Source organism: Chlamydomonas reinhardtii, chromosome 10, assembly GCF_000002595.2.
Source record: "Chlamydomonas reinhardtii strain CC-503 cw92 mt+ chromosome 10, whole genome shotgun sequence".
NCBI classification, from domain to species: Eukaryota; Viridiplantae; Chlorophyta; class Chlorophyceae; order Chlamydomonadales; family Chlamydomonadaceae; genus Chlamydomonas; species Chlamydomonas reinhardtii.
This window is the reverse complement of record NC_057013.1, coordinates 345560-368468: the sequence shown is the minus strand read 5'-3', so window position 1 is coordinate 368468 and position 22909 is coordinate 345560. Positions and strand designations below refer to the sequence as shown.

General features: G+C 63.3%; 2 protein-coding genes across 2 annotated transcripts in view; one reads left to right on the top strand and one right to left on the bottom strand.

The window, feature by feature from the left end:
- CHLRE_10g420500v5 (uncharacterized protein) overlaps positions 1–7907 on the top strand; it is a 12562-nt gene extending 4655 nt beyond the window's left edge. The window contains exons 12-21 of the mRNA XM_043066458.1: positions 126–281; positions 551–671; positions 1114–1212; positions 1522–1578; positions 1886–2030; positions 2246–2338; positions 2622–3106; positions 3334–3528; positions 3871–4092; positions 4343–7907. Of these exons, the coding sequence (XP_042919855.1) occupies positions 126–281; positions 551–671; positions 1114–1212; positions 1522–1578; positions 1886–2030; positions 2246–2338; positions 2622–3106; positions 3334–3528; positions 3871–4092; positions 4343–4996 (2227 nt within the window). The 3' untranslated portion in view covers positions 4997–7907. The remainder of the gene's footprint in view (positions 1–125; positions 282–550; positions 672–1113; positions 1213–1521; positions 1579–1885; positions 2031–2245; positions 2339–2621; positions 3107–3333; positions 3529–3870; positions 4093–4342) is intronic.
- Positions 7908–8000: 93 nt separating this feature from the next.
- On the bottom strand, positions 8001–22855 carry CHLRE_10g420450v5 (uncharacterized protein). The gene is made up of 36 exons (XM_043066457.1): positions 22550–22855; positions 21884–21989; positions 21127–21426; positions 20743–20897; positions 20316–20470; positions 20001–20080; positions 19549–19754; positions 19124–19232; positions 18678–18799; positions 18293–18391; positions 17857–18166; positions 17566–17635; positions 17323–17362; positions 17072–17158; positions 16810–16860; positions 16551–16648; positions 16271–16346; positions 15977–16073; positions 15560–15666; positions 15242–15323; positions 14858–15045; positions 14517–14565; positions 14098–14163; positions 13552–13673; positions 13136–13234; positions 12845–12881; positions 12464–12471; positions 12020–12207; positions 11650–11748; positions 11154–11240; positions 10895–10961; positions 10559–10663; positions 10120–10226; positions 9901–9934; positions 9624–9683; positions 8001–9284 (listed from the first exon to the last, which is right to left on the bottom strand). The coding sequence occupies exons 2-36, from the start codon at positions 21960–21962 to the stop codon at positions 9240–9242; spliced, it is 3684 nt and encodes a 1227-aa protein (XP_042919854.1). The 5' UTR covers positions 21963–21989; positions 22550–22855; the 3' UTR covers positions 8001–9239.
- Between the last annotated feature and the right edge of the window lie 54 nt (positions 22856–22909).

Below are 22909 nucleotides of genomic sequence, written 5' to 3'. Positions count from 1 at the left end.
AAGGCCTACACCCGTCCTATCTACCTCCCTTCCACCCCTCCATCCTTCTCACACACACACATACACACACACACACACACACACACACACACCTCAATTCTCGGCCCCCCATCTCCCCCCTGCAGGTGGGCCCGGCTGCTGCAGTACATCATCCCGCTGTACGACGGTGTGGGCAGCCTGCTCATGGTGATCAGCAAGATGATCGTGGAGGTGTTCAAGTTCGCGGTGCCCGGCACCATACTCATGATGGGCGTGGCGTTCACCATGTTCGCCACATTCAGGTGGGGGGTGCGCCGGTTGGGTGAGGGAGGGCGGGGTTGTAATTGCCAGCCAAACTCGGGGGTCGGTGGGGGGGAGCTCTAGTTACGTAGGCAAGCGAGGTCACGGCGTGTGTGTGTGTGTGTTGCTGTGGAGGGAGGCGGGGATACATACGCCACTCTGCATTCAGAAGTGAATGACAGACAAGAACCCCTTTCTTCCCTCTCCCTCCCCCACCTCCCTCCCCCACCTCTCCTCCCCTCCCCTCTCTCTCTCCCGCTCCCTCCCTCAGGGACCGTGACTTGCCGGTGCTGGACTCGTTCCCCAACGTGCTGCTGCTGCTGTTCCGCACCTTCCTGGGCGAGACCATGTTCGACGTGCTGGACGCCGAGGCCTCCACCCTGTACAACGTGGTGCGGGGGGCGGGGAGGGGGGGGGCGCGTGGGTGGGGGTGTGTGGGCGTGTTAGAGGGCACAAGGGAAGAAACAAGCAGGACTGTGTATGCGATGCGGTGCGATGAATTAAGTGGTGTGAATGTGTGTGTGTGTGTGTGTGTGTGTGTGTTTGTGTGTGTGTATGTGTGTGTGTGTGCGTTGGGATGACGCGTGCCCGCGTGTGTACATTTCCGTAAGGTACAAACCAACACGGCACGGGGTGACATTGGGGGGAGGACTTCACCCCCCTGGAACACGTGCGCGTGTCACATGCGCCCTTCATGGTCCCGCACCCCCACCCCTCAGCCTAGTCAGGCCCCGTCTCCCAGCGTGCGCTGTGTGCGGTCCCCACCCCCACCTTGCAACCCCCATCCCCCCCATTCATACACCCACACCTCCCCACCCCCCTCACTCTCCACAGTACGGCAACATCATTGTGCTGCTGTTCGCGCTGACGGCCACGGTGGTGCTGGCCAACCTGCTCATCGCGCTCATCAGCTACCACTTCCAGCCAGAGAAGGTGGGCGGGCGGGTGGGAGAGGGAGTGGGGAGTGGGGGGTGGGGAGTGGGAGTGCAGGCCCAGGCGTGCTGGTGGGACCCGGGTGTGCGGCGGAGGGTCTTTGGGCGGCTTCCGTGTGTGCTGCTTGCCTGTTGGGTCTGTGTACCCTGTTGGGTCTGTGTGCCCTGTCGGGTCTGTTTGGTCTGTTTGGTCTGTGTGCCCTGCCCTCGGGCGCCCCGCCCCACCCCCCGCCCCTGCGCCGTATCAACCCCGCCTTGGTCCGGTCCTGCCCGTGTCGCGTGTCGCTCCCTCACCCCCTTGTGTCCCCAGGTGGAGTCGCAGTCGCGCTTCCAGATGGCCGAGATCCTGGCGCACTACGAGGCCATGGTGGGCAGAGGGGAGGGGTGGGGAGGGGAGGGGCGAGAGGACGTTTGGCAAAGCAATGCTGGTTGGGTTGATTCGGGCTCATCGCTCATGCCGCCTCCGAAGCCGCGCTCAATGTTCATCCCCAATGCATGTCGTTTGGCTAGGTACCGTATGCCCAAACACCCTCCCCAAGTACCGTGTCGACTTCTGTTCATCCGGCTCCCCCAACATCATCTCGTTGTATTTAGTCATGCATGGAAACCCCCTCTTAACCCCTCCCGCCACCGGGCCTGCCTGCCTGCCTGCCTGCCTGACCGCCTGCCTGCAGGTGGAGGGGCAGCTGGTGGGCGCGCCCTTCTCGCTGCCGCAGCTGCTGCTGGTGAACCTGCTGCCCAGCGGCTGGCGGCGCATGGCCCCCGCCAACACCATACACCGCTTCGCCATCATGCCGCTGGACGGCAACCCCGTGTCAAGTGCGTGTGTGCGCGTGTGCCGGGGCGGGGGCGGGGGAGGCGCCGGGAGGAGCAGGCGGAGGAGGCGGTGGATTTATGGCTGTGGAGGGGCGGTCGGGTGTGTGGGGAGTCTGGGTGCTGCCACTCGCGCCAAGAGCCCCCTTCCTCTGCTTGCCCCCGTGTCACGTGTTCCCACGCTCCCCCCACCCCTCCCCGCTCCCCCCCCCCCACCCCAGGCGAGTCCCGCGACAGTAAGCTGTACCCCACCGGCAGCCGCGAGGTGCCCTACCTCATATTCCTACTCACAGCCTACCCGCTCATCATCGCATGTGAGTGGGTCACGCCGCCGCCTCCCGCTCCTGCTGTGTGCCTAGCTCCACTCTTCTGTACCATCTTCGCAACGCCCCCCACCAGCTAGACCTGCGAGGGGATGGGGCCCCCTCACTGGGCTGGGGGCCGCTGCAGCAGAGGCATTCACCCGCTGCACGCCAGCATGTCCCTCCACCCCCATGCGCACGAGCTCCCTGCCGCTGCTGCTGCCCCCGCCTCATTCCTGGCGCCTAACAAGCGGCCCGCACGTGCCCGCCCCCGCCCCCCTCCCCCGCCTTGCAGCTGTGTTGGGCCTGGGTGCGGTGATGGCGCCCTACGGCATCCTGTTCTTCGCGCTTCACGGCTACCGCCGCTGGGTGCCGCCCGAAGACCCCCAGCCGCCGCCGCCGCCGCCGCCCGCCGCCCCGGCGGCTGCAGCCAGGGGTGCACGGCAGCAGCTGGCCTCCTCGACCAGGGTGGCGCCGGAGCCCAAGCCGGCAGGCGGCGGCGGCGGCGGCGCAGCAGCCGCGGCGGGGCCGGGCGGGGACGGCGGCAAGCCACCTCCGGGGCCCCAGCACAGCTCCATGGGTCTGCTGGGCGGCGTGGGTGCCATGAGCATGGTGGAGATGGCGGCGGACGCGGCGGCGGCGCTGGGCGGCGCGGCGGTGTCGGCGGTGACGGCGGGGCTGGACATCCCGGAGGACCTGGCGGCCGAGGGAGCGCCGCTGCATGGGCCAGGAGCCTCGCCGGACGGCTCGGGGCTGTACCCGCAGTGGAACACCAAACAGGTGGGGGGGGGGGGGCGGGGCGGAGGTGCGGTGTGTGGGGGGGGGGGGGGTTGGGGGTGGGGTGGGAGTGGCAGCGCGCGTGCGTGGGGACTGCTGTGCACGGATGGTGTGAATGATGCCGCGTGCCTACTGGCGCATACGCCTCGCTGCTTGCGTCCCCGTTTTGTTTATTAAAGTTGCTCTCGAAACCTCAAGCACCTCCACCCACCCCCCACCCACCTCCCCAGCGAGTTCGCGCCCTGGGCACCCTGCTGCTGCGCATCGCGCTGTACCTGCTGACGCGGCCGCTGTGGCTGGCGCTGGGCGCGTTCGTGCTGCTGGCGCTGCTGGGCGGCGTGGTGATGGTGGCCTGGCTGGGCGTGTACCAGTGGGCGGGCCGACTGGCCTACACCTCACTGTGCGTGGCGCACGGCTGGATACACGTGAGAGCCGGGGACTGGGGGCGGGGGGCTACATACATGGGGGGGATGGGGGGATGGGGATGGGGGATGGGGGATGGGGTCGGGACTGGGGCATGGGGTGGGGGAAGTTGCGGATGGGGTGATGATTGGGGTGGGAGGGGATGGCGGGGGGTCGACCAAGGGGCGGCCGGGTAGCAATGCGCCGCACGGGCCGCGCGGTGAGGGGATTGTGTCCTGCTTGCATGCCTGGTCACAGCGCGTGGGCAAGAGCTGTACTGGCGGCTGCACGGCGGGTGCTGGGTGTGAGGGGGAAGCCAAACGCGTGTGTGTGTGAGAGTGCATCAACGGTGTCCGTCCGTGCAGGGCTGGTTTGGAAGCGGCGAGGTCATGCTGGGCGGCGAGGTAGCCAACACAGCCAACACAGCCAACAACACAAACACCGGGCAGCGGCGCAGCCAGCAGCAGCCCGGCTCTGGCGGCGGTGGCGGTGGTGGTGGTGGCGGCGGCGGCGGGCCGGTGGCGGGCGCTGCGCGGCGCACGACCTGGGTGCGGGCGTACCAGGCCGGCCTGCAGAACGGCGGCCAGGTGGGTGGGGTCTGTAAGAGTGTGCGTGCGGGAAACGTTTGTGTGTTAGTGTGTGCGCGTGCGTGTCGGGGGGGGGGGGGTGTTTGGCGTCACTGGCGTCGCTGGGGCCGCAGAAGTTACAGCCAGGTGGCGGGCAGGCCGTGTGTGGGTGCGGGTGTGCCTGCCTGCCTGCCTGCCTGACTCACCGGCTGTGCCCGCCCTCCTGCCCACCCCTCCTGCCCGGGGTCCTCCTGCCTGTGGTCCTGTGCAGGTGCTGGCCAAGCAGGAGGTGGCGGGCGCCATGCTGCGGGCCGGCTTCACGGCGGAGGAGGTGGCGGCGGCGGACGTGGGCGCCTGGGGCTGGGGCGGGCCCGCAGACGGCGCCGGCGGCCGCGGCGGCACGGCCGGGCACCGCAGCACGCGGCACAAGTCCGGCAAGCACCGCAAGTCCATGGGCGGCCGCTCGCAGCGCGCGGTGGCGGTGCTGGACGACGAGGACGGAATAGTGGGGGCGGCGCGGCGGCAGGGCAAGGGCAACGGGAACAGCAGCAGCAGTAGCAGTGACGGCAGCAGCAGCGACGCCGACGAGGCGGAGAAGGGCCGGCGGTACACGGCAGCCGGCGCCGGCCTGCTGCAGCACCCGCACCTGGTGGGGGTGCAGGGCCTGCAGGGCCGCGGCTCGCAGGCGGGCACGACGCCCGCACCCGCGGCTGTAGCAGCAGCAGCAGTGCCGCAGGACGGCGCCGGTGCGGCGGCGGCGGCGGCGGCGGCGGCTCCGATGCTGCGGGGCCTGCTGCAGCGGCTGCAGGCGATGGAGGCGGAGGTGCGGGGGGCGCTGGAGGCCGTGGCGGGCGGGGCTGATGCGGCTGTGGCGCCGGCCGCAAACACACGCAGCCTCACCTTCCGGGAGGGCCCTCACGCCTAGGCGTCTGCATTGCCGCCATGGAACGCCTGCTGTGGCAGTGCCATGCGCCACATACAACTGAACTCGCACACATGTACTCCTCATTACTTAGTGTCGCGTGTTTGCGTGTTGCTCGTTCCTTGCGCCTTTTAAAGACATCGTTGCGCAATTCACTCAGGACGCTTGAACGCCAACGAAGCGGTGGTCAATGCTTGCGTTGCTAGCATTTCGCCGCTTGACTGCCTGTCTTATTGATACTCTTATCAGGGGCCTGATGTTAGGCCATTCTGCTCTTTCTTATGTGCCTTCTTATGGCTTATATCCTAAATTCATGCATACGGAGCCGCACACGACGACTGCGTGTACGGCAGTAGACGTGAGGCTGGGCTGCGCGTGTGCATGGGAGCATGAGCATTACATGGGTTCGATTGAGTCCATGTGGCCCCACTAACTTTGCTAACTGCGAGATAAGGAAGCTTGAAATGGCCTAGATCAGTTGAGAGCATGCAGTGCTCATGACCTTTGGGCGCGTGCGTGTGTGCGTGTGCATGTTCCGGACCTGGCTGCACGTACGGCGCGGGGCCAGCAGATCTGCATTGGGAGGCACACCGTATCCATTCATGCCACCACCAGCTGATCGGGAAGCTGTACTTAACGGGAAGACGTGCTGACTCAACGATATAAGATATGAGGAAGCAGAGGTCGACGGCACTCATCAGGTGTTGTCGCACTTGCAGCACCGGAGTGGAAGCAGGGGCCAGAGCAAGGCGACAAGGCCGATGTGTGGTGCTATCTTGAGGCGGGTGCCCGCGACTTTAGAGGTGTCGAAGAACACTAGACTTTCATATAACATGGGTGAGAGAGTGACGGGCTTACTTGTCATATAGACTACGTTGGGGTGTTGAGCGTGTGTCCGCCTGGCAGCTCGGATTGATCGGACGCGGTCCAGTCGGGTTCACTCGGGGGCGTGCCCATACCCGCCGCACCGTCCTTCGAGGGTTTGAAGTCCAAGCCCTCCCCAATGCTTGTAAAGGTCATATGTATGCTAGGAGATGTTGTTTTAAGCTCTGGGGTGACTTGCCCTCTCGCCGAGCTCTTGAAATGCTTTCACCTGCCCTAACATTGTGCACGCTCCTCATCCGGCTGCTGTGTGTGTGGCTCCCACATTCGCGGCTGACCCTGCTTGCCATCATATCCCGGTGGTTGCAGAAAGACGCTGCTGGCGGGTGCTTCGCACGCACGGCGAGAGTGGTGGGGCTGTCAAAGCCGGTCAAAGCTTGGCTGAGCAACGGCACGTCACGCTCCGATTGATATGCCTAAGTTCAAGGCAAACGCCATGCTCGCTACGAGGGATAGGATTTGAGGAGGGGTGGTCACTGTGAGTCTTGGGGTCCCTGAGGCCGTGAGGGCGCTTAGCGTGCATGGAAGTCTGCATGGAAGTCTGTTCGGCCTTAGCAGACGCGCGCGTCTCATAAGTGTCCTAAAATATTTGTCACTCTGCAAACGTATCAGCGTCTTTCTCTCTTACATCAAGGGCGACGAACTGACTGAAGGCTCCACCGACTTTTTGTTTTACACCACGGCCGAGAAAAGCTTCTTTAGACAAGGATGTACTCGTCTCCATTGATTAAGGCCACGTCAGGGCAGCCCAGTGCAATACAAAAGTGGCTGCGACGCGCACACTGGTTCTTACTAGCAGCCATCATGGTGCGCTTGCTGTGGATTGCATACGAGGCGACTATCATCAAGGAATGAAGCATCTCGTCGAGCAAGCGAGAATTTGCGAATTGGAATGTTGGCGCGGAGAGTGATGAACGACCGATGCAAATAGCGGCTTATATAAGGGAGTACGTACACAAAGACATGGCAGCGGGAATGGATAGGATGGGAGGGCTTCTGGCTGCTGTTGGGGCCACCGTGTGTGTAAACTTGCGTGTGTGCGCCCAGTGGCGTGGCGGGCTCAACTGCGGGCGTGCTGCAGTGCAGCGATGAGGGACACGCGTGGTGACGTAATTAAGGGCACGGGTGTAGGGAGCATCACACATGCGCTGTGACTGATGCGCACACCCGAAGCATGCCTTGCGTCCATGGGGCGGAGGAGCGGCCGTCAAGGGGTTGTCGAAGGGGTACCGGGCGCTCACCAGTGAACGAAAGAATGTGAAGGCCCGGTGCCTGCGCTTGGGCGTTGGTACTGGCATGAACTGGAGGTGTGGCAGTCACTATGTTGTGTGTTGTGGCTTGACACCTTAGGTTATGTGTTGAGTCTGAGCGGAGCGCGTGGAGCTTTGACACGGAGCTCACACGTGGCATGGCAGGTTTTGGCCTCATACCAGCACCGTATTAACGTGGAAGGAGCGATGTAAGATGGAATGTTGAATGACTGCACTGAGCTTTTGTGAAACTGTTTATATTTTCATGTGGACGGGACCCTCTAAGAACTGCGGAATGAGTGCACGCGTGACGCGGAGAATCCGGCCCCGCACTTCAGATTTTGCAGTTCATGTCGCGTACGATGGGGGGGGGCACCCTAGGGCCCCGGTTGACCCCGAGACCAGGAGAAGATGAACAGGCCGCGGTGCATGTACGGAAAGTAAATGGTGGGCACAGTATTGATGCCGCGTACCGTAGAGCGCATCGCATGAGAGTGACGAGTCTGGTGCATCAGATTGTAAGGTGGCAGGTACTGACAATTTGATGGCGCACTAAGGGACGACGTGGTGGTGTGCGCAGCCCTTGTCGTAGTGGTGTCCTGAAGGAACACAGCAGAGCCGTGTGCGCACGTCCGGAGCTGATGGCCTGATGCCCCTACACAGGGAGCCCGTGCGTGCTACGGACCCCGCGGCAAAGGGAATCGGGCTGCTGCTGGAATGCTGCTGGCGGAATGTTGGGTTCCCCAGCTGCGGCATGCCGCGGCATGTAATTACACTCGCTCAGAAGCCGGACCTTGCATTGGACACGACGACAGCTTGCAACATTGACCAGGTACCGCGCGCACACGCCCTCGTTCTCCATAGCGCACTACTGTATGAATGTGACATTACAAGAAGGGACAGTCCGACCTTGAGTCCGACCAAGCATGGGTGCCGTATGGTTGTGCACACTGCGGGTGCATAACCCACAACCATCGGCCTGGGTTGCGCTCATGCTTGGCTCATGCATCATAAATATGGAGAAACGGATAACTGAAAAGAAAATTGAGTCACTGTAAACACCATACGCACGCATACACCTCAGGTCCAAGGGTGGGTCTCCATCCCATAGTCCCCCGCCGTGCCAGTCCATGAGGTGCCCGCGAGAGCAAAGTATCAACTCAGGCCACTACTATGTCAACGGCCCACCACAACCATACAATCTGTCCCGAGACCAGGTTCAATCACTGTATGCAGGTAGGGAGTGCTATCGCATAAACCTCATTGACCAACCCCAATAACAAACACACGCAGGAGACTTCACAACGCAGGGGTTCACAACCGCGGGGTAACCATTGCAACCAGCCTCGGTCCATCGCTGAACCGAGGGCGCAGTCCAGCGCAATGCCCATCACAAACGAGAGCGCTAGGTATAAAAGGATTAATAATAGGCAGGGCGTAGGTCACCGTGCGTGTGGTATCCCGTATCCAGTCAGGCAAGGAGCGGCCCTCGGGAGCTCTCCCACTACCCACCCGGTACACGGGACGGCGGTGATTGGACACTGGAGGAGTGGAGGGGGTTTCGTTCCCCTCCAAAAATACATAAATGGTACCGTATGACTCATACATAGCTAGTGGAATCTCTTCACATGAATGGTACCGTATGACTCATACACAGCCTGGAACCTCTCAACGTAAATGGTACCGTAGAACTCATGCATAGATAGTGGAATCTCTCAACGTTGATTGGTTGTCCCTACCACTGCCGAGATAGCGGGGAAATGCATATCCTAGATGCTTCATGAAGCACGTTGTGCGCCATGGCCACATACGCACGCAAGCCTACAAGTCTACAAATAAAGCCGCGAGTTGCACGTCACCTCATCCGGCATGTCTGCTGCCGCTGGCTAGGGCCGTCAGGGGCGCCAAGGGCCCCGTGCATTCCTCCATCTGCGGCACCCAGCGCCAGCGGTGACGGCCATCCGCGCCGGCAGCTCCAGACCCAGATGCCAGATCCAGATTCCAGATCCAGATCCAGGCCCCAGCTCCAGTCCCGTGTCCGGGTCCGCATCCGGGCCCTCCGAGCCCTGGAGCCGGGCCCGGGCCCGGGTCCGCTTCTTTCCCAGCCTGGCTCATTAAGCGATGATGTAGCAGCAGTAGAATTTCAGCCCGTTCATTGCCTGTGTGTGTGTGCGTGCGTGTGTGCATACGGAGATTGGTGATGGTGATGCGTGTTCGCGTGTGTGCCCGCCTGCTGGGCCTCAGGGACCTGAGCGATGGTGACTGATGCACGATACGCGAGTGCATGCTGGCCGGTACAGAAACAAGGCAGCAGGGGCGGGCCGCTTGGGGAATCGACCGGTATGCGAGGGTAGTTTGGGTTCGGGGGCTCTGAAGCTCCTGGGGTGCAGGTGACCCAGTGACAATGGGTTGGGAGTGGAACGGTATGGCTGCGGTCGTGCTGAGCGGCAGGCGGCCACGCCCCGACACAGTGGGGCTGCGGGACCCCACCCACCCACCGTGTCGTCGCTGACTGTGCCCTGCGGCTCCTCCATCTTGACTTGCAGGCCGCAAATGTACTGCAGGCAGCAAACGGCGGTGAGGTGAGACAGTCAGATTATGTGTTGAGGTAGGGTGAGGTGGTTGCATGCAGTGGTTAGCTAGGGGCGGCGGTCAGATGAGGCGGTCAGGTGTCGGGTTTCTCGTTTTCTCTTGTGGCGGCTGTAGACGTGTAGATATCTTTTCGTTGCTGTACCCCCATGATCCATTTGTGTGATGATAAACACAAACACGCACCTGGTTGGTGGGGCACGACACCCAGCTCCCCCAGCTGCGGGCAACAGAACCGGCAGCGGCAGCGGCAGCAGTCACACGAGCGTACACCATGGTGAGCGAAGCGGATCGCGGGGGAGCGGAGCGTTTGCAGGAATGAGCTTTGCAAAGCGGCACACAGGAGTGTCACGCACACACGCACACGCAAGCCGCGCGCCCGCCCGCCCGGCCTCAGGCGCTCACCTGCCGAAGTCTCCGGACCCGGATCTGACCACCGTGTTGTCGTTGCATTTGAACTCGATGCCGTTGGCGGCGGTGTCGTCGGTGAAGGAGCCCTGGCTGGACTCGAGCTGGGGGGGTTGGGTGAATTGGCGGGGGCGTGGGAATTAGCCGTTGATGGATAATGGAGTGCTTGAGTCACAAGTATGAAGTGCGGGTGTTGGGGGGTGGGGGGTGGGGTGGAGAAGGGACGTGGCGGCGGGCGGCGTAGGTGGCGGCGCATTGGCACACATGCGCAAGCATTGGTGGTGGTGTGCAGCACGTGGGTACGCGGCAGGTGATGGCACACGCGTGCATAACTATGCTGTCATGTAACACACACACACACACACACACACACACACACACGCATGTGCCGGTCACACTTCACGGTCACACTTCGCGCGTGTGTACCCACACGTACCTTCATGCGCGCGGCGGTGATGTACTTGCCGCTGGGGCAGTTGCCGGCGGGCTGCCAGTCGCCCCAGTTGCCGTCGTCCACGTCGATCTCCTCGCTGTTGGTGCACTGTGGAGGTGTACCATGTGTGTACGGTATGGGGGGATTCGGGGAAGGGGTTTGCACTTTGCAGAGGTAAGGAGGGCGGCGGTTGCACCGGCAGGCGCGCGCCGATGGCTGCCGCCGGCTGCCAGCCTCAGTCACCAAACGGCGGCTGCCCGCCGCACCCGAATTGCCCACCCTCCGCCCCCACCCGTCCAGTAGCCATGCACGCACACACGCACGCACACACGCACGCACCTTGATCTTCAGGCCGTTCAGCGAGGTGTCATCAGAGTCGTAGCCCAGATACTCCTCGACACGCAGCCTGAAGGGGACCGGTCATTGCAGCCACGTCCACACAACTCCCAATCAGTCAGCGCGGCCGAAACAGCAGCGCACATGCCAGCAACACAGCGGTCGGCAATGATGTGGGCGCAGGGCCAGGGTTGGGTCAAGCGCGTTGCGGCACGTGCATCTCAGGCGGTCTGTGTGTACGGCGGCACTACAGCACACGCACCTGAACCCCACGATGGGCCGGGCCTTGGACTTGCTGGAGTCGGTGGTGAAACGCTCATGGCAGTATTGGATCTCACCCCACTCGCCCCTGTAGGGGTGTGTGTGTGTGTGTGTGTGTGTGTATATTTGTGCGGGCACCGGCGCGGGCGTAAAGGGAGGCGTGAAGCGGTGCGGCACACTCTGCGGGTATTGAGTTCCCGGTGTTGGCAGATGGCGGCGTTCACGCTGGCTTCACCGGTAGTGGTGAGCTGCCCGCAAACACACCACCCAGCAAGTGCCGACTGCATGGCACCTGCGTCGTTGTGACCACACGCTGCAATGCCGCTCCGCGCACACAGCACATGCGCACTGATCCAACGGACGCACAACCCTGGCACCACCATGTCCCACCCGCCCTGTTGTGTCCGGGTACGTGAGCCCCCAGCCAGCAGCACACTCACTGACCACCAAACCCACTACGTGCACGCCCACTTCAAACCCACTACGCACACACGCACCACTCGGTCTCGCCGACTGTGTAGGCGTCCACCCGCGCCAGGTTCTGCACCGCCGGCACTCGGTTCCTTGCGGCCTCGCCGGCGCTGCCCTTCCAGTACCTGCGGGGGGGGGGGGCAGCAGGGTGGGCGCGTCGGCGTGCGTGTGCATTTGTCACGTGCATGCATGGTGTGCACGTACATCGGCACACGTGCATGTGTGCGAGGATACGCGCGTGTTATGTACTTATGTGGAAGGGGCGGTCACTGGAGCAACAGTGTGCGTGGACGACGTACAGCGCGTCTCACCCCGGTTTGGGTCAGGGTCAGGTTTCATGAGGATGCAGATGCAGTCACACACATGTAAACACGCATACAGGCTGCGGATGCTCACCAGGGGTTCTCCACGATCTTCCACTTGCCAATGGAGCTGCTGAGGTCGTAGCTGCCGGCGGTGACGCCCACGAAGCCCTCCAGCGACACCTCGTCAAGCCACACACAGCACGGCGACCACTTGAGGGTGCCCACCAGCTCAGCACGCAGCACGATCACGCTGGGCGACAGAATGCCGGTCACAAAGCCCTGCAGGGGAGTCATGGGGTGCAGTGGGTGGTGGGGAGGATTATGTGTGGAAGGGCGGGGTTTGGGACATGGGGATGGCCGAAGGCCGGCCAATCCCATAGGAACCGCGCGTGCGCACTAAGCCATGCACTGCCCGGAGAGCGAATGGCCAAAGCAGGCGTGGCCAAGCGTCGATCTGGCAACCTCACACCCAACGTGGTCACAATGGACTACCCTCCTTCATAGCAACAGCAGCAGCACCCCGCCCGCACCGCACCTCCAAGTCTGATGGGGGCGAAGGTGTGGGTGGTGGGGCAGTGGACGTGGCCGATGGTGTTGGCATATGCACGCAGCAGCGGCACAGCGCATAAAGCAGTGAGCGGAGGCATACAGCCGTGTGGCGATGTGGGGCACAGCCGAGTAAATGGCACACGCATACCCCCCAACTGCACGTGCGCTGCGGCACGATCGGCCATGCATGTGCGCGCACCAGCCTGCTGCTCGCAGCGGGTGGCTTTGCCCCGCGACTCAAGACACCGACCCCACCCTTTCATATCGCAGCACGCACTACAGCACAGCACAGGACTGCAGGGCGTCAAGACGCCAAGCGGGGCAGGTCACGCGGCGGCCTCACACACACGCGCACGCCCGCACCCACCTGCCCAGTTGTAGCCGGCGCAGAGCGAAAAGACGTCCTGTTGGGTTGCAGGGCAAGACGCGGTCGGGTCAGGCAGGACGAGGACACGGCAGGTCACGTGCCGGCCGTATCGGACCTCCCATCACCACCCCCAGACCCCGTGCCCTTGCACTTGCTAGGTGTCCTCTGAAAACCACCACCCACCCACACACACACCCACCCACACACACACACACACACACACACACCTGTCATCCAACTAGTCATATCGTATGCCTGGGCCCCCACCCCCCACCCACCCACCCCACCCACCATGTCTGTGAGCCCGATCTTGCTGGCTATGGTCTTCAGGATGGACACCTTGTCTAGGTAGGGCACCAGCGTCAGAGACAGCTTGGCGCAGCCGCTGACCTGTGAGGTGGGGGGGGGATGCACGTGCATCGGCAACATGCATGAGCGTGTGGGGGCCATGGGGCACGCGGAGTTCTTTTCACCATGGCCGCCAGCTAGCTCAGCAGTGGGGTGCGGTGATGACAGGTTGAGCTTGCATGCCAATTGGATTGGCTATGCACAAAACAATCGCACGTGTCATGTGCGCCGCATGTCCCTGCAGTACCACTGCCTGCTGCCGCCCCGCCCGACCCGCCCCGTGACAGCTCCCACACTGCCCCAACCCCGGCGCACACACGCGCTGTACACACACGCACGCACGCACGGCTCGCGCGCACCTCCTTGGTGCATGTGTTGATTGTGGCGAAGCCGCCAAGCTTGAGGTTGGGGAAGGAGGCGAGGTTGGAGCCGTTGCAGGAGCCAATCACCTCCAGGTGGCTGGCCTGGATGAGGCTGGCCTCTGTGTGTGTGGAGGGGGTTACATTCATGATTAAATTAAGAAGTGAAGTGTGCGTGTGCGTGTGTGTGGGTGTGTGTGTGGGGGGGTGTGTGGGTGTGGGTGTGGGTGCGCGTGTGTGTGTGTGGGGGGGGGGGGGGTGTGTGGAGGGGTGAGTGGGGGGCAGCAGAAGTGGGAAAGTGCTGGCGAGTGCGGGTGGGTAGGCATAGGTGCTATAGGCAATAAGGTGGACAGGCAAGAAGTTGGGCAGCAGCAGTGGCCAGCGGACAGCAGGGAACGTAACAATGCATGGTAGAACAAGTAAAAGATGGCATGTACGGCACTCGCATGCGGCATGCGGGACAGACAGGTAGTGGACTGTTGGAATGGGACTAGTGGTAGTGCGGGGCCGCTGCGTGTGCGTGTCAGGGAGCACCACAGCACTCACCCACGCTGCAGGGCAGAGAGCTCCGCTCCCACTTCTTTGTGAACTTGTTCTGAGAGCACCACACGCCTGAGGGTGTGGGTGAGGGTGAGGGTGAGGGTGAGGGTGAGGGTGAGGGTGAGAGTGGTGGTGGTGGTGGTGGTGGTGGTGGTGGTGGTGGTGATGCAGCAGGCGGGGATAGCAAAGGAGGGGCAGCCGTGCATGCAAGACGGAGTGAGGGGCACAGCAACAGCGAGTGCAAAAAGATGGCCCTGACACACGTGGCTGCGTGGCACGATTGGGTGCTCCAGCCATGCAGCTAGGCAGCCAGGGTGCAAGCCAGGGCGCACCCGGACACCATCCATCCATCCATCCCGCGCCAGCTGTCCCAAGGCGGGCGCCCACCTACACACACACCCACACCCCCCCACACACATACACACCCGTCTGCATGACTCGGCCGTGCGGGTGGTAGCCGCCCTCCATCAGCAACTGCGTGCGAGCGAGGGATGTGGATGAGCAGCAACGGCGTGAGCAGGAGCCGTGTCCCTGTGTGTGAGGGTGCACAGCTGGCCCAGCCTTTCGTGGGCTCGGGTCGCCGTCCCGCTCCCAGCGCGCGCTCCCCATCATGTTTCCTCTACTTTCCTCAGCCTCCACGCCCGCAGCCCCCATGTCCCCAGCCCCCATGCCCCCTTGTTTCATACCCCCCTTCCCCGCCCTTTCCCCCATGCTCCCGCCCCCCCTCCCGCCCTGCGGCCCCTCAGGCACGCACACGCACACGCACCCGCTCCCGCAGCACCTCGCGGTCGCCGCCGCTGCCGTACGTGTCCAGCGCCCACTGCGGCCAGGTGTGCACGTCGCTGCCGTTCACGTGGTCCAGCGCGTCCCACTGCGCCGCCAGCTGCGCCGCCTGCTCCGCCAGCCGGCGGCCGGCGGCGGGGCTGGGGTTGGCATCGAGCAGCGTGTCGGGGTCTGGCGCGGTTGGGAGGGGAGGGAGGGATTAGGGATGAGGGAGGAGGGAGGCGGTCATGTGGGTGACGCGTTGGAGAGGCAGGAAGGAGGTTGAAGTGGCAATGCAGGTTGCAGGTAGGAGAGGGACAAGGAAGGGCGCAGGGGTGCACTTGCACACAATCGCACGGCGTCTGAGGCGGCGCTGTGCCGCACTCACTGTAGTTGGGTGTGGTGCGCAGGGTGGGGTCGTTGAAGGCGGGCACGGTGAAGGGCGAGGACAGGCGCGGGATGGAGGTGTCCTGCGTGTGCATGGGCGTGTGTGTGTGTGTGTGTGTGTGTGTGTGTGTGTGTGTGTGTGTGTGTGTGTGTGTGCGCGCGCGCGCGTTGGAGGGCACATGGGCTGGAAACACGCACGTTCTGTACAACGTCGCATGCAATCTGGAGGCTTGTGAAACGAGCAGGGACCTCCGACATCAGCTGGCTCTGAGGAAACACACAAACACCCACACACACAGCCTACTACAGGTCTGCTCACATTGGTGCAGGCGCCTGTGGCCAGGCCGGCCGGCGGTGAGAACATGGCCGTGCTGACGTCAGCGGCGGTCAGGTTGCGGTACTGCACCACTTGGATCATGATGTGGCCTGTGGGCATGTATGTGCAGCACACGAGCGTGTCTTGTTCGTGTGTGTTTGGGCCTTATGGAATGGAGGGAGCTCGAGACCCCAAACCGAAAGGGGGAGGGCCATGCGGCGGCCGCCCGCCATCCATGCCCGCCGCCGCTCAGGCCGCATTTAGCACAGCTGCGTCGTGGCCGCCGTGCTTGAGCCGACCTGCCATCCACCTGTCCAACCCCCCCCATTTCATTGTTGTGATCACTCCGTTCTTCACAAGAACTGCTACCCCCACCCCCCACCCACCCCACCCTACACACTCCCTCTTCCTCCCCCTCACCGGCGATGGGGTGGTTCAGCTCAAAGCCCAGCGGCGAGAAGTCCTTGCGGTTGTCGAAGTAGTCAAACTCCACCACCTCGGGAAGAGGGAGGGGGTCCTGAGGCACAGCAGGCCGCGCAGTGCAAGGCAAGGCTAATTAAGGCAAGCAGGTGGGAGAACCGGTTTGGGTTTATGAGGGGAATGGGCGTGCATGCATGAACATGCGTGTGTGTGTTGAGTGGTGTGCCCCATCATGTGCGTGTGCAGGTGGATGGGGGCCTGGAGGGCCGCTGGCCCTCGCGTGCACGCGCGCACCGTGCTGCTCAGCCCGGGGTTGGGGTTGGTCTTGTTGACGGGCTGGCGAATGCTCAGCCGGAAGTGGCGGGCGGACCTGTGCGTGGGCAGTACGGTAGCACACACAAGGGAATGCGCGTCAGGAGGGGTGGCAATAGATCCCGTCGGGCCGGTAACGCACGCCCGCACACTATCCACGGCCGCCGCCGCACCAATGCATCCGTCCCTCATGCTCGTGCTCGTGTCCGTCGTGGACGTCCGTACATCCGTACATCCGTACATCCACATATCGCACACTCACTTGCCGTACAGCTCCGTGTAGCCCAGGAAAGTGAAGTTTACGGCGCTGGTGTTCTTGAGGTCCGAGTACTTGTCCAGCTTGCCGGGCGGCAGGGGGTTCTGTGTGTGCGTGCGTGCGGGCAGGCAGCAACCGTTCAAGGCTCCGACAGCCCCACATCCAACACATGCGGCCATGCCGTGCTTCGCTCACAGGTAGCTTGCTCCGCGCTCGTATCCTCACACCCCAGCCCCTCGACCGACAAAGGCCCTACACCACGCACCTGCATGCAGAACCAGGTCTGCGGGTTCACCTCGGCACCGTCCGGCAGAGCCTGTGGTGCAACATCGGGTGGGGCGGGTGGAGTTGCGACTTTGCGGGATGTCCACATGAGCGGTTGGGGTTAAGACGCCGTGCTCCCAACCAGACCAGTCGGCCCGTCGTGCCCTGCCCTCCCGGCCCTTGCGAGCTTGGTCATACGCGCCCTCCCCTACCAGCCCACCACCCCCACACCCTCGTTTTGTGCTTGTCTAACATCCACGCACCTCCTCCTGCCACACGTTGAGCTGTGCCGAGGCGTTACTGGCGACCTCCACGCGGCGGTAGGCGGGGAACAGCGCGTACTCGTACACCTGTGTGCGTGTGTGTATGTGTGTGTGTGTATGTTGGTGGCATTGTGTGTACGTCACCCCCACACATTCCGATTCATTGAGATCACCAGGCCATGCCCGGACGCGCCATGCACATCCAGACCACACCACCCAGACCACACCCACTCAGGCGCCCGCCCACCCACCGTGCGCATGAGGCCCTGCCACACGTGGGCGGTCTCGGTGCTGCGGGCGCGTGGGGAAGAACACGGGGGGGGGGGGGGGCACGTGCGTTGAAGGCCGCAGGGAAGCAAGGCAACAGGCGCGTGCGGGCACAGCAGCAGGACGCAGCAGGGGACAGCAGAGCACGTACGCCGTTGCAACCCCTGTCGTCACCCCAACCCCCCCAGCCCCCTCGGCCTCCACCCCCCCCCCCCAGCTGCACTCACTGTGTCATGTATCGTGAGCCGTTGACCACCTCCACACCTGCCAGGTCGTGCAGGAAGGTGCCGGCGGCGTCTGCGGCACGTAGGGGAACAGGGGCCGGGCCGGCGGCGGGGGCGGGGGTTAGTGCGTGCCGTACAGCGCAGGCGGGACAGGGAAGCAGCAACAGGCAGGAGGTATAAGCCATGGGAGGGTGATGGGAGAACATGCGTCTTCACTCAGTAAGCACGTGCACATTAAAGCATCCACACAATGGACATAACCATCCACGCACACGCATGCACATGCACACGCACCCGTGGATTGTAGCATGCGCGCGTGCGTGTGCGGCGCAGTGGCCAGAGCGCTCCGCCGCTTGCCGCCGGCGACTCCCGAGGCCTGCTGCTCGGGTCCGGCCAGCAGCGGCAGCAGGGGACCCGAGGGCGAGGGCGGCGCCATCGGTCCCAGCAGCTGCTGAAGCGCCTGCAGCTGCAGCCGGCGGCGGGCGCTGCTGCTGTTGCTGCTTGCGGTGGCGCTGGTGTCATCGGGATTGAGGGCGCCATCGGTGGGCGGGGCAATGCAGCGGTCGGAGGAGGGGTCGAAGGGGAACACGCACGGCTCGTAGATCTGTGGAACCAGGGGTGTGGGAGGAGGGAGCCGGAGGGCCAGGGATGGGGGGGGGGGGGTCTTTGCAGGCGACAGGCAACAGTCCCAGGTGTCGCGAGGTGCTTATGAGCTAATAACGAGCCGCACCTTGAGCTGCATCATGAAGTTGTTGGAGGGCAGCGCGGGCCGGGGCTGGTCGGGCGGCAGGTTGAAGACCTCCAGGTCGGCGATGAAGTTGAAGAAGCCCTGCGCGCGAATCATTTTGAGAGCACGAATTGATGCGGCCACAATTATTTCCATGGATTATATACAGGTATGCGCTTCTTTGCGGGCGCGATTACCCCCTTTCCTCCCTGCGGGATGGCGAAGCCCCGGCCCTTCCTGGCTCAGCCACCCCTGTGCAGTCCCCCCATTCCCCCTCACACTGCTCCTCCCCTCCCCGACAGCGACGATTCCTTGACAATCAGGAACTAGTACTTTGGTCTTGGGCACGTAACCCAACCGCACCCTCCCGTCCCCCGCCCCCCCTCACCAGCACGTCGTAGATGCCCAGCAGGCTGCGGCGCGAGCGCGACACCGCGAAGCCGGCGCGCACGAACACGGGGGCGATCTCTTGCTCGAAGCGCACCACCGTGTCATCCAGCGTGATGGTGCCTGTGTGTGTGTGTGTGTGTGTGTGTGTGTGTGTGTGTGTGTGTGTGTGTGTGTGTGTGTGTGTGTGTGTGTGTGTGTGTGTGGAGTCATCAACATTCTTGAGACTGAGAGGCGGGTCGGGGCGGGGGGGGGGGGATGCCGAAGTGGATCTGGGGCGAGTGGACTAGGCCAGCAACACACCCCGTCCCCCCAGCCTGTCAACCTGCCCCCATCATTTGCTGCATGCATTGCACCGGCCCGCCTCGCGCTAGCGAGCCCTGCTGACCCCGCCCACCCACCCACCCACCCACCCTTGCACCCGCCCGCCCTCCCCCACCCACCCACCTGCGGCAGTGATGATGTGGACCACGGTGCCCCACACGCTGTCGGCGTCCGGCACACGCGCCACTCCCTGGACCACCAGCGCCACCTCCACCTCGCCCATGCCCGTGATCTACACAAGTGAGGGCGGGCGCAGGGGGGGGGTGAGGTCACGTGGGTGCGGTGGGGGGGTAAGCTGTGCGTGGGAGCTCCAGGGAGGATGGGCGACAGGCAGGGGCTTGCGTGCGTGGCGGGAATATAACGAATAGAGTGCGGGGAAAGCAGGGCCAGTCCCCCAACCAGTATGCTCGCAAGCGCGATCTCCCAATCCCTCCCCCACCACACACGCACACATCCATCCGCGCGCCCATCCACTCTATCCCCCACACATGTAGACATGCATGCGCTTCCACCAGCCGCTAGCTAGCTAGCTAGCTGCCGCCACTCACGTAAAGGTACTTGAGCTCCATGAGTTGGCGGATGTTGACGCGGCTGCCGAACTTCACGGGCGTGCCCACGAAGTCCGCCGTGCGCACCACGGAGTCAGGCGCGGTGAGCACGGAGGCGGAGGAGGAGTTGTTGTTGGTGGTGGTGTTGGCGGTGGCGTTGGTGGTCATGGCGGCGGCCGAGAGGGCCTGGCGGTTGATGAGGGCGCCTGGGGGCGGGTGCGGGTGCGGCAGCAGGAGGTCGGTGTGTGTGTGTGTGTGTGTGTGTGTGTGTGTGTGTGTGTGTGTGTGTGTGTGTGTGTGTGTGTGTGTGTGTGTGTGTGTGGTGGGGGGGCATGCATGGTGCTGCGTCGGCGCAAGGTTTGTGGTGGGGGTGATACGTAGCAGCGGTTGAGGCGCACGGGGCACCAAACCATTAACAGTACGACATGCACATTTCACAGGCACCCACCCACCGTCCACAATGGTCATCTCTGCTGAGGCGGTCTGCACCACCTCTGAGGTGCTGCCCTTGACGTACATGACGCCGTTCTGACTGCAGGCAGGATGTGACGCGGGGGAGGGAGCGAGGGAGGGAGGGAGGGAGGAACGAGGAAAGGAGGTTGTACCGTAGTTAGGAGAACGACAGGCAACTAACAGCCATATGTACGGTACATAAGAGGATTTCAGCCGCAAAAATGCCATGGCGCCAACCCAAAGCCTACTGGTGGGGACTGTGCGTGCCCATTGCAACCCAACAAACACCCCTCAGTAGGCCCTGCTTCACTCACACGTCCGTGTCCTTGAACGCCGCCACCACGGCCCAGGTCATGCCGGTGAGGGCGCCAATGAGCACCACCAGCACCACCAGCACCGCGATGAGGCCCACCAGCAGCCGCCGCTTGTCCTCCCGCTCCTGGACCATCTTGTTCACCAGCGCAGCCAGCTGCAGCGTGGAGGGGGAGGGGAGGGGGAGGGGGAGGGGGAGGGGGAGGGGGAGGGGGAGGGGGAGGGGGAGGGGGAGGGGGAGGGGGAGGGGGAGGATCAGCCATCAAGGGCAAGAGGATTTGATGCCAAGCACACACGGACCGAGACGCAGCCGGGAAGGCGGGAGAGAGGACGTGCATGGGCGGCTTACCTCCCTCGCCATTGCATAGTGGGAATGGTGCGAACAAGCGCCCCTTACACACACACACATATGCAGCTGCCCGCGCCCACCTCCTGTGCATCCAGTCTGTTGTCCTTGTTGGCATCAAACTCGTCCAGGACCTTGTCGGTGGCGGACGGGGCGGCGGGCGCGGCGGGCGCCGGCGACACCTTGTTGCTCGAGGGGGCGAAGGCCTTGGCTGTCATGGACGGCTTGCGGGAGGGGCCTGAGGGCAAGTGCGGTGTGTGTGTGTGTGGGGGGGGCGGGGGGCGGGGGGAGAGGGGGTTATGTGCCCGGGCCCAACGAAAACTCCCATCATCATACATCAGAAAGCAGGGAGGCTTGAGGGTGTCGTGGGGCAGTTCATCAGGTACAGGAGCGGGGAGGAGCTGGTCAGTTGCAATTACCCAACCCCGGCGCGCGCAGGCCCGCAAGCACACCGACTCGCCGCCCACCTGCCGCCGCCGCAATGTCCGCCATAGACACGCCGCCTCCGTAAGCAGCAGCTTCGGCGGCCTCCTCAGCGTCCGTGACCGCCAGCGGCTCCTCGATGGACTCCGCCACTGCTGCGGGGCGGGGGCGGCTCATGGACGCCTGGCGGCTGCGGACGCTGAACAGGGGCGTCAGCGCAGCAGCAGGCGGGGCCGCGGCGCCGCCAGACGTAGTAGAGGTGTTGATGGCCATGCGAGGCGAGGAGGCGTAGCCACCAGAAGCGGCGGCAGGCGCGGCGGCGGCGGCGGCATCATCGGCGCCGCCTGTGTCAGGTGTGTGCACATGTGCGGCAAGCGGGTTGGAATAGTTGGAGCTAGCGTCAGCGTCGGTGTGTCGTGGCTGGTTTGCATGCTTCAACCAGCGTGCATGTGGTTGCAGGTGCAAACCACACACACATGGAATGAAGCATGCGGAGTCAGAAACGCACTTCGAATCATGCGCCGCACACGGAGATTGCAGAGCAATCAACACGTGCCGATTGGGCTGGGCCTGGTAAGCATGGATTTGTGCACTGAGTCCAAGGATGGGCCCAGGTGATGTATGGGCCACCAGCACACAAGGTATGCATGCATGGACAACGGCACCCAGCAGTGCGTTCGTACACATCATACCGGCCCCTAGGGCGACCTGCGCAGCGACCTTATTAGCCGCCCTCGTCCACAGTGAATGCGCCTACCGCGCGCTTCCCTTGAAACCGACTAGGGAAAAAAGTAAACGCACCGTTGGGCCAGTCGGCCGCAATCGCCGGCGGGGCGCGGGGCGTGTTTGCTCCGCTGGATCCCGAGGGAGGGTCGTTCATGTTGCTGCCGCGAGTGATGTGATGGTGCTGCGCGCAGCAAGGCAGTAGGGGAAGCGGCAGCATAAGCGTGTATGCGAGCAAGGGCGTCAGAAGGGCCGAAAAACGCGGGGAAGTGTGTGTTGGTTGGGTTTCCGCATAAATGTTCATTCGCACACACAGTACCACCTCTCCTGCAGAATACAGAAAGGTGGCGAGTCAGCCGCAAGTGGCCGTGTCGACGTGAAAAGGGTGGGAAGACACCCTTTTCACGCTGACCGCCAGAGACGCTGCTCAAGCCAGCAAATGAACAGGCCCTCGTTTGGAACCCATAGCAGGCATTCCTGGCATGCACCGGCGCTCGTTTGTCAGGTGCCTCAACGTAATGCGCCTGGTAATGCGCAGAAGCAGCGCAACGTGCGCGCGGGTTCAATGCCAGCTGCAGCCGACATTTGCAATGCATAGTCCCGCCAGATACTACTCAGAACGGAAAACCTGGGCAGAAGAGCAAGGCAAGGTCGGCGGTGCGCGACATGCGTCTGCTGCCAACGCCACCCCGCCACTCAGCCAGGAGCAAACCACATGACAACATGTTCACTCTTACTGCTTACCTGGGCGGAGGACAATCGGAAAGGCAGACGCCAAACTTCCGTCTAAAGGGCTCTGCGTAGGCGCAGAGCAGAGGAACCGGACTGCTTGCAGGTCGCCCACTATGAATTTGATCACGTATATTGTCAAACTCAGTCTGGCCTACTCTAGTCTAAGCGGGGCGAAACCCCCACATATATACAAGAGGGACTCCGTACAAGCACGATGAGCCCGGTCGCTCCAAGCTCGTTTTAAGGAACATACATTGTTATCACCGATATCTCAAGCCTGGAGAAGCATTTGGCCAGCAGCAGCAAGCTTAGGATAAAATGACCGTTTCGAACCCCGGGCGTTCGACTGGGCAAAAATAACGCTGCAGACGA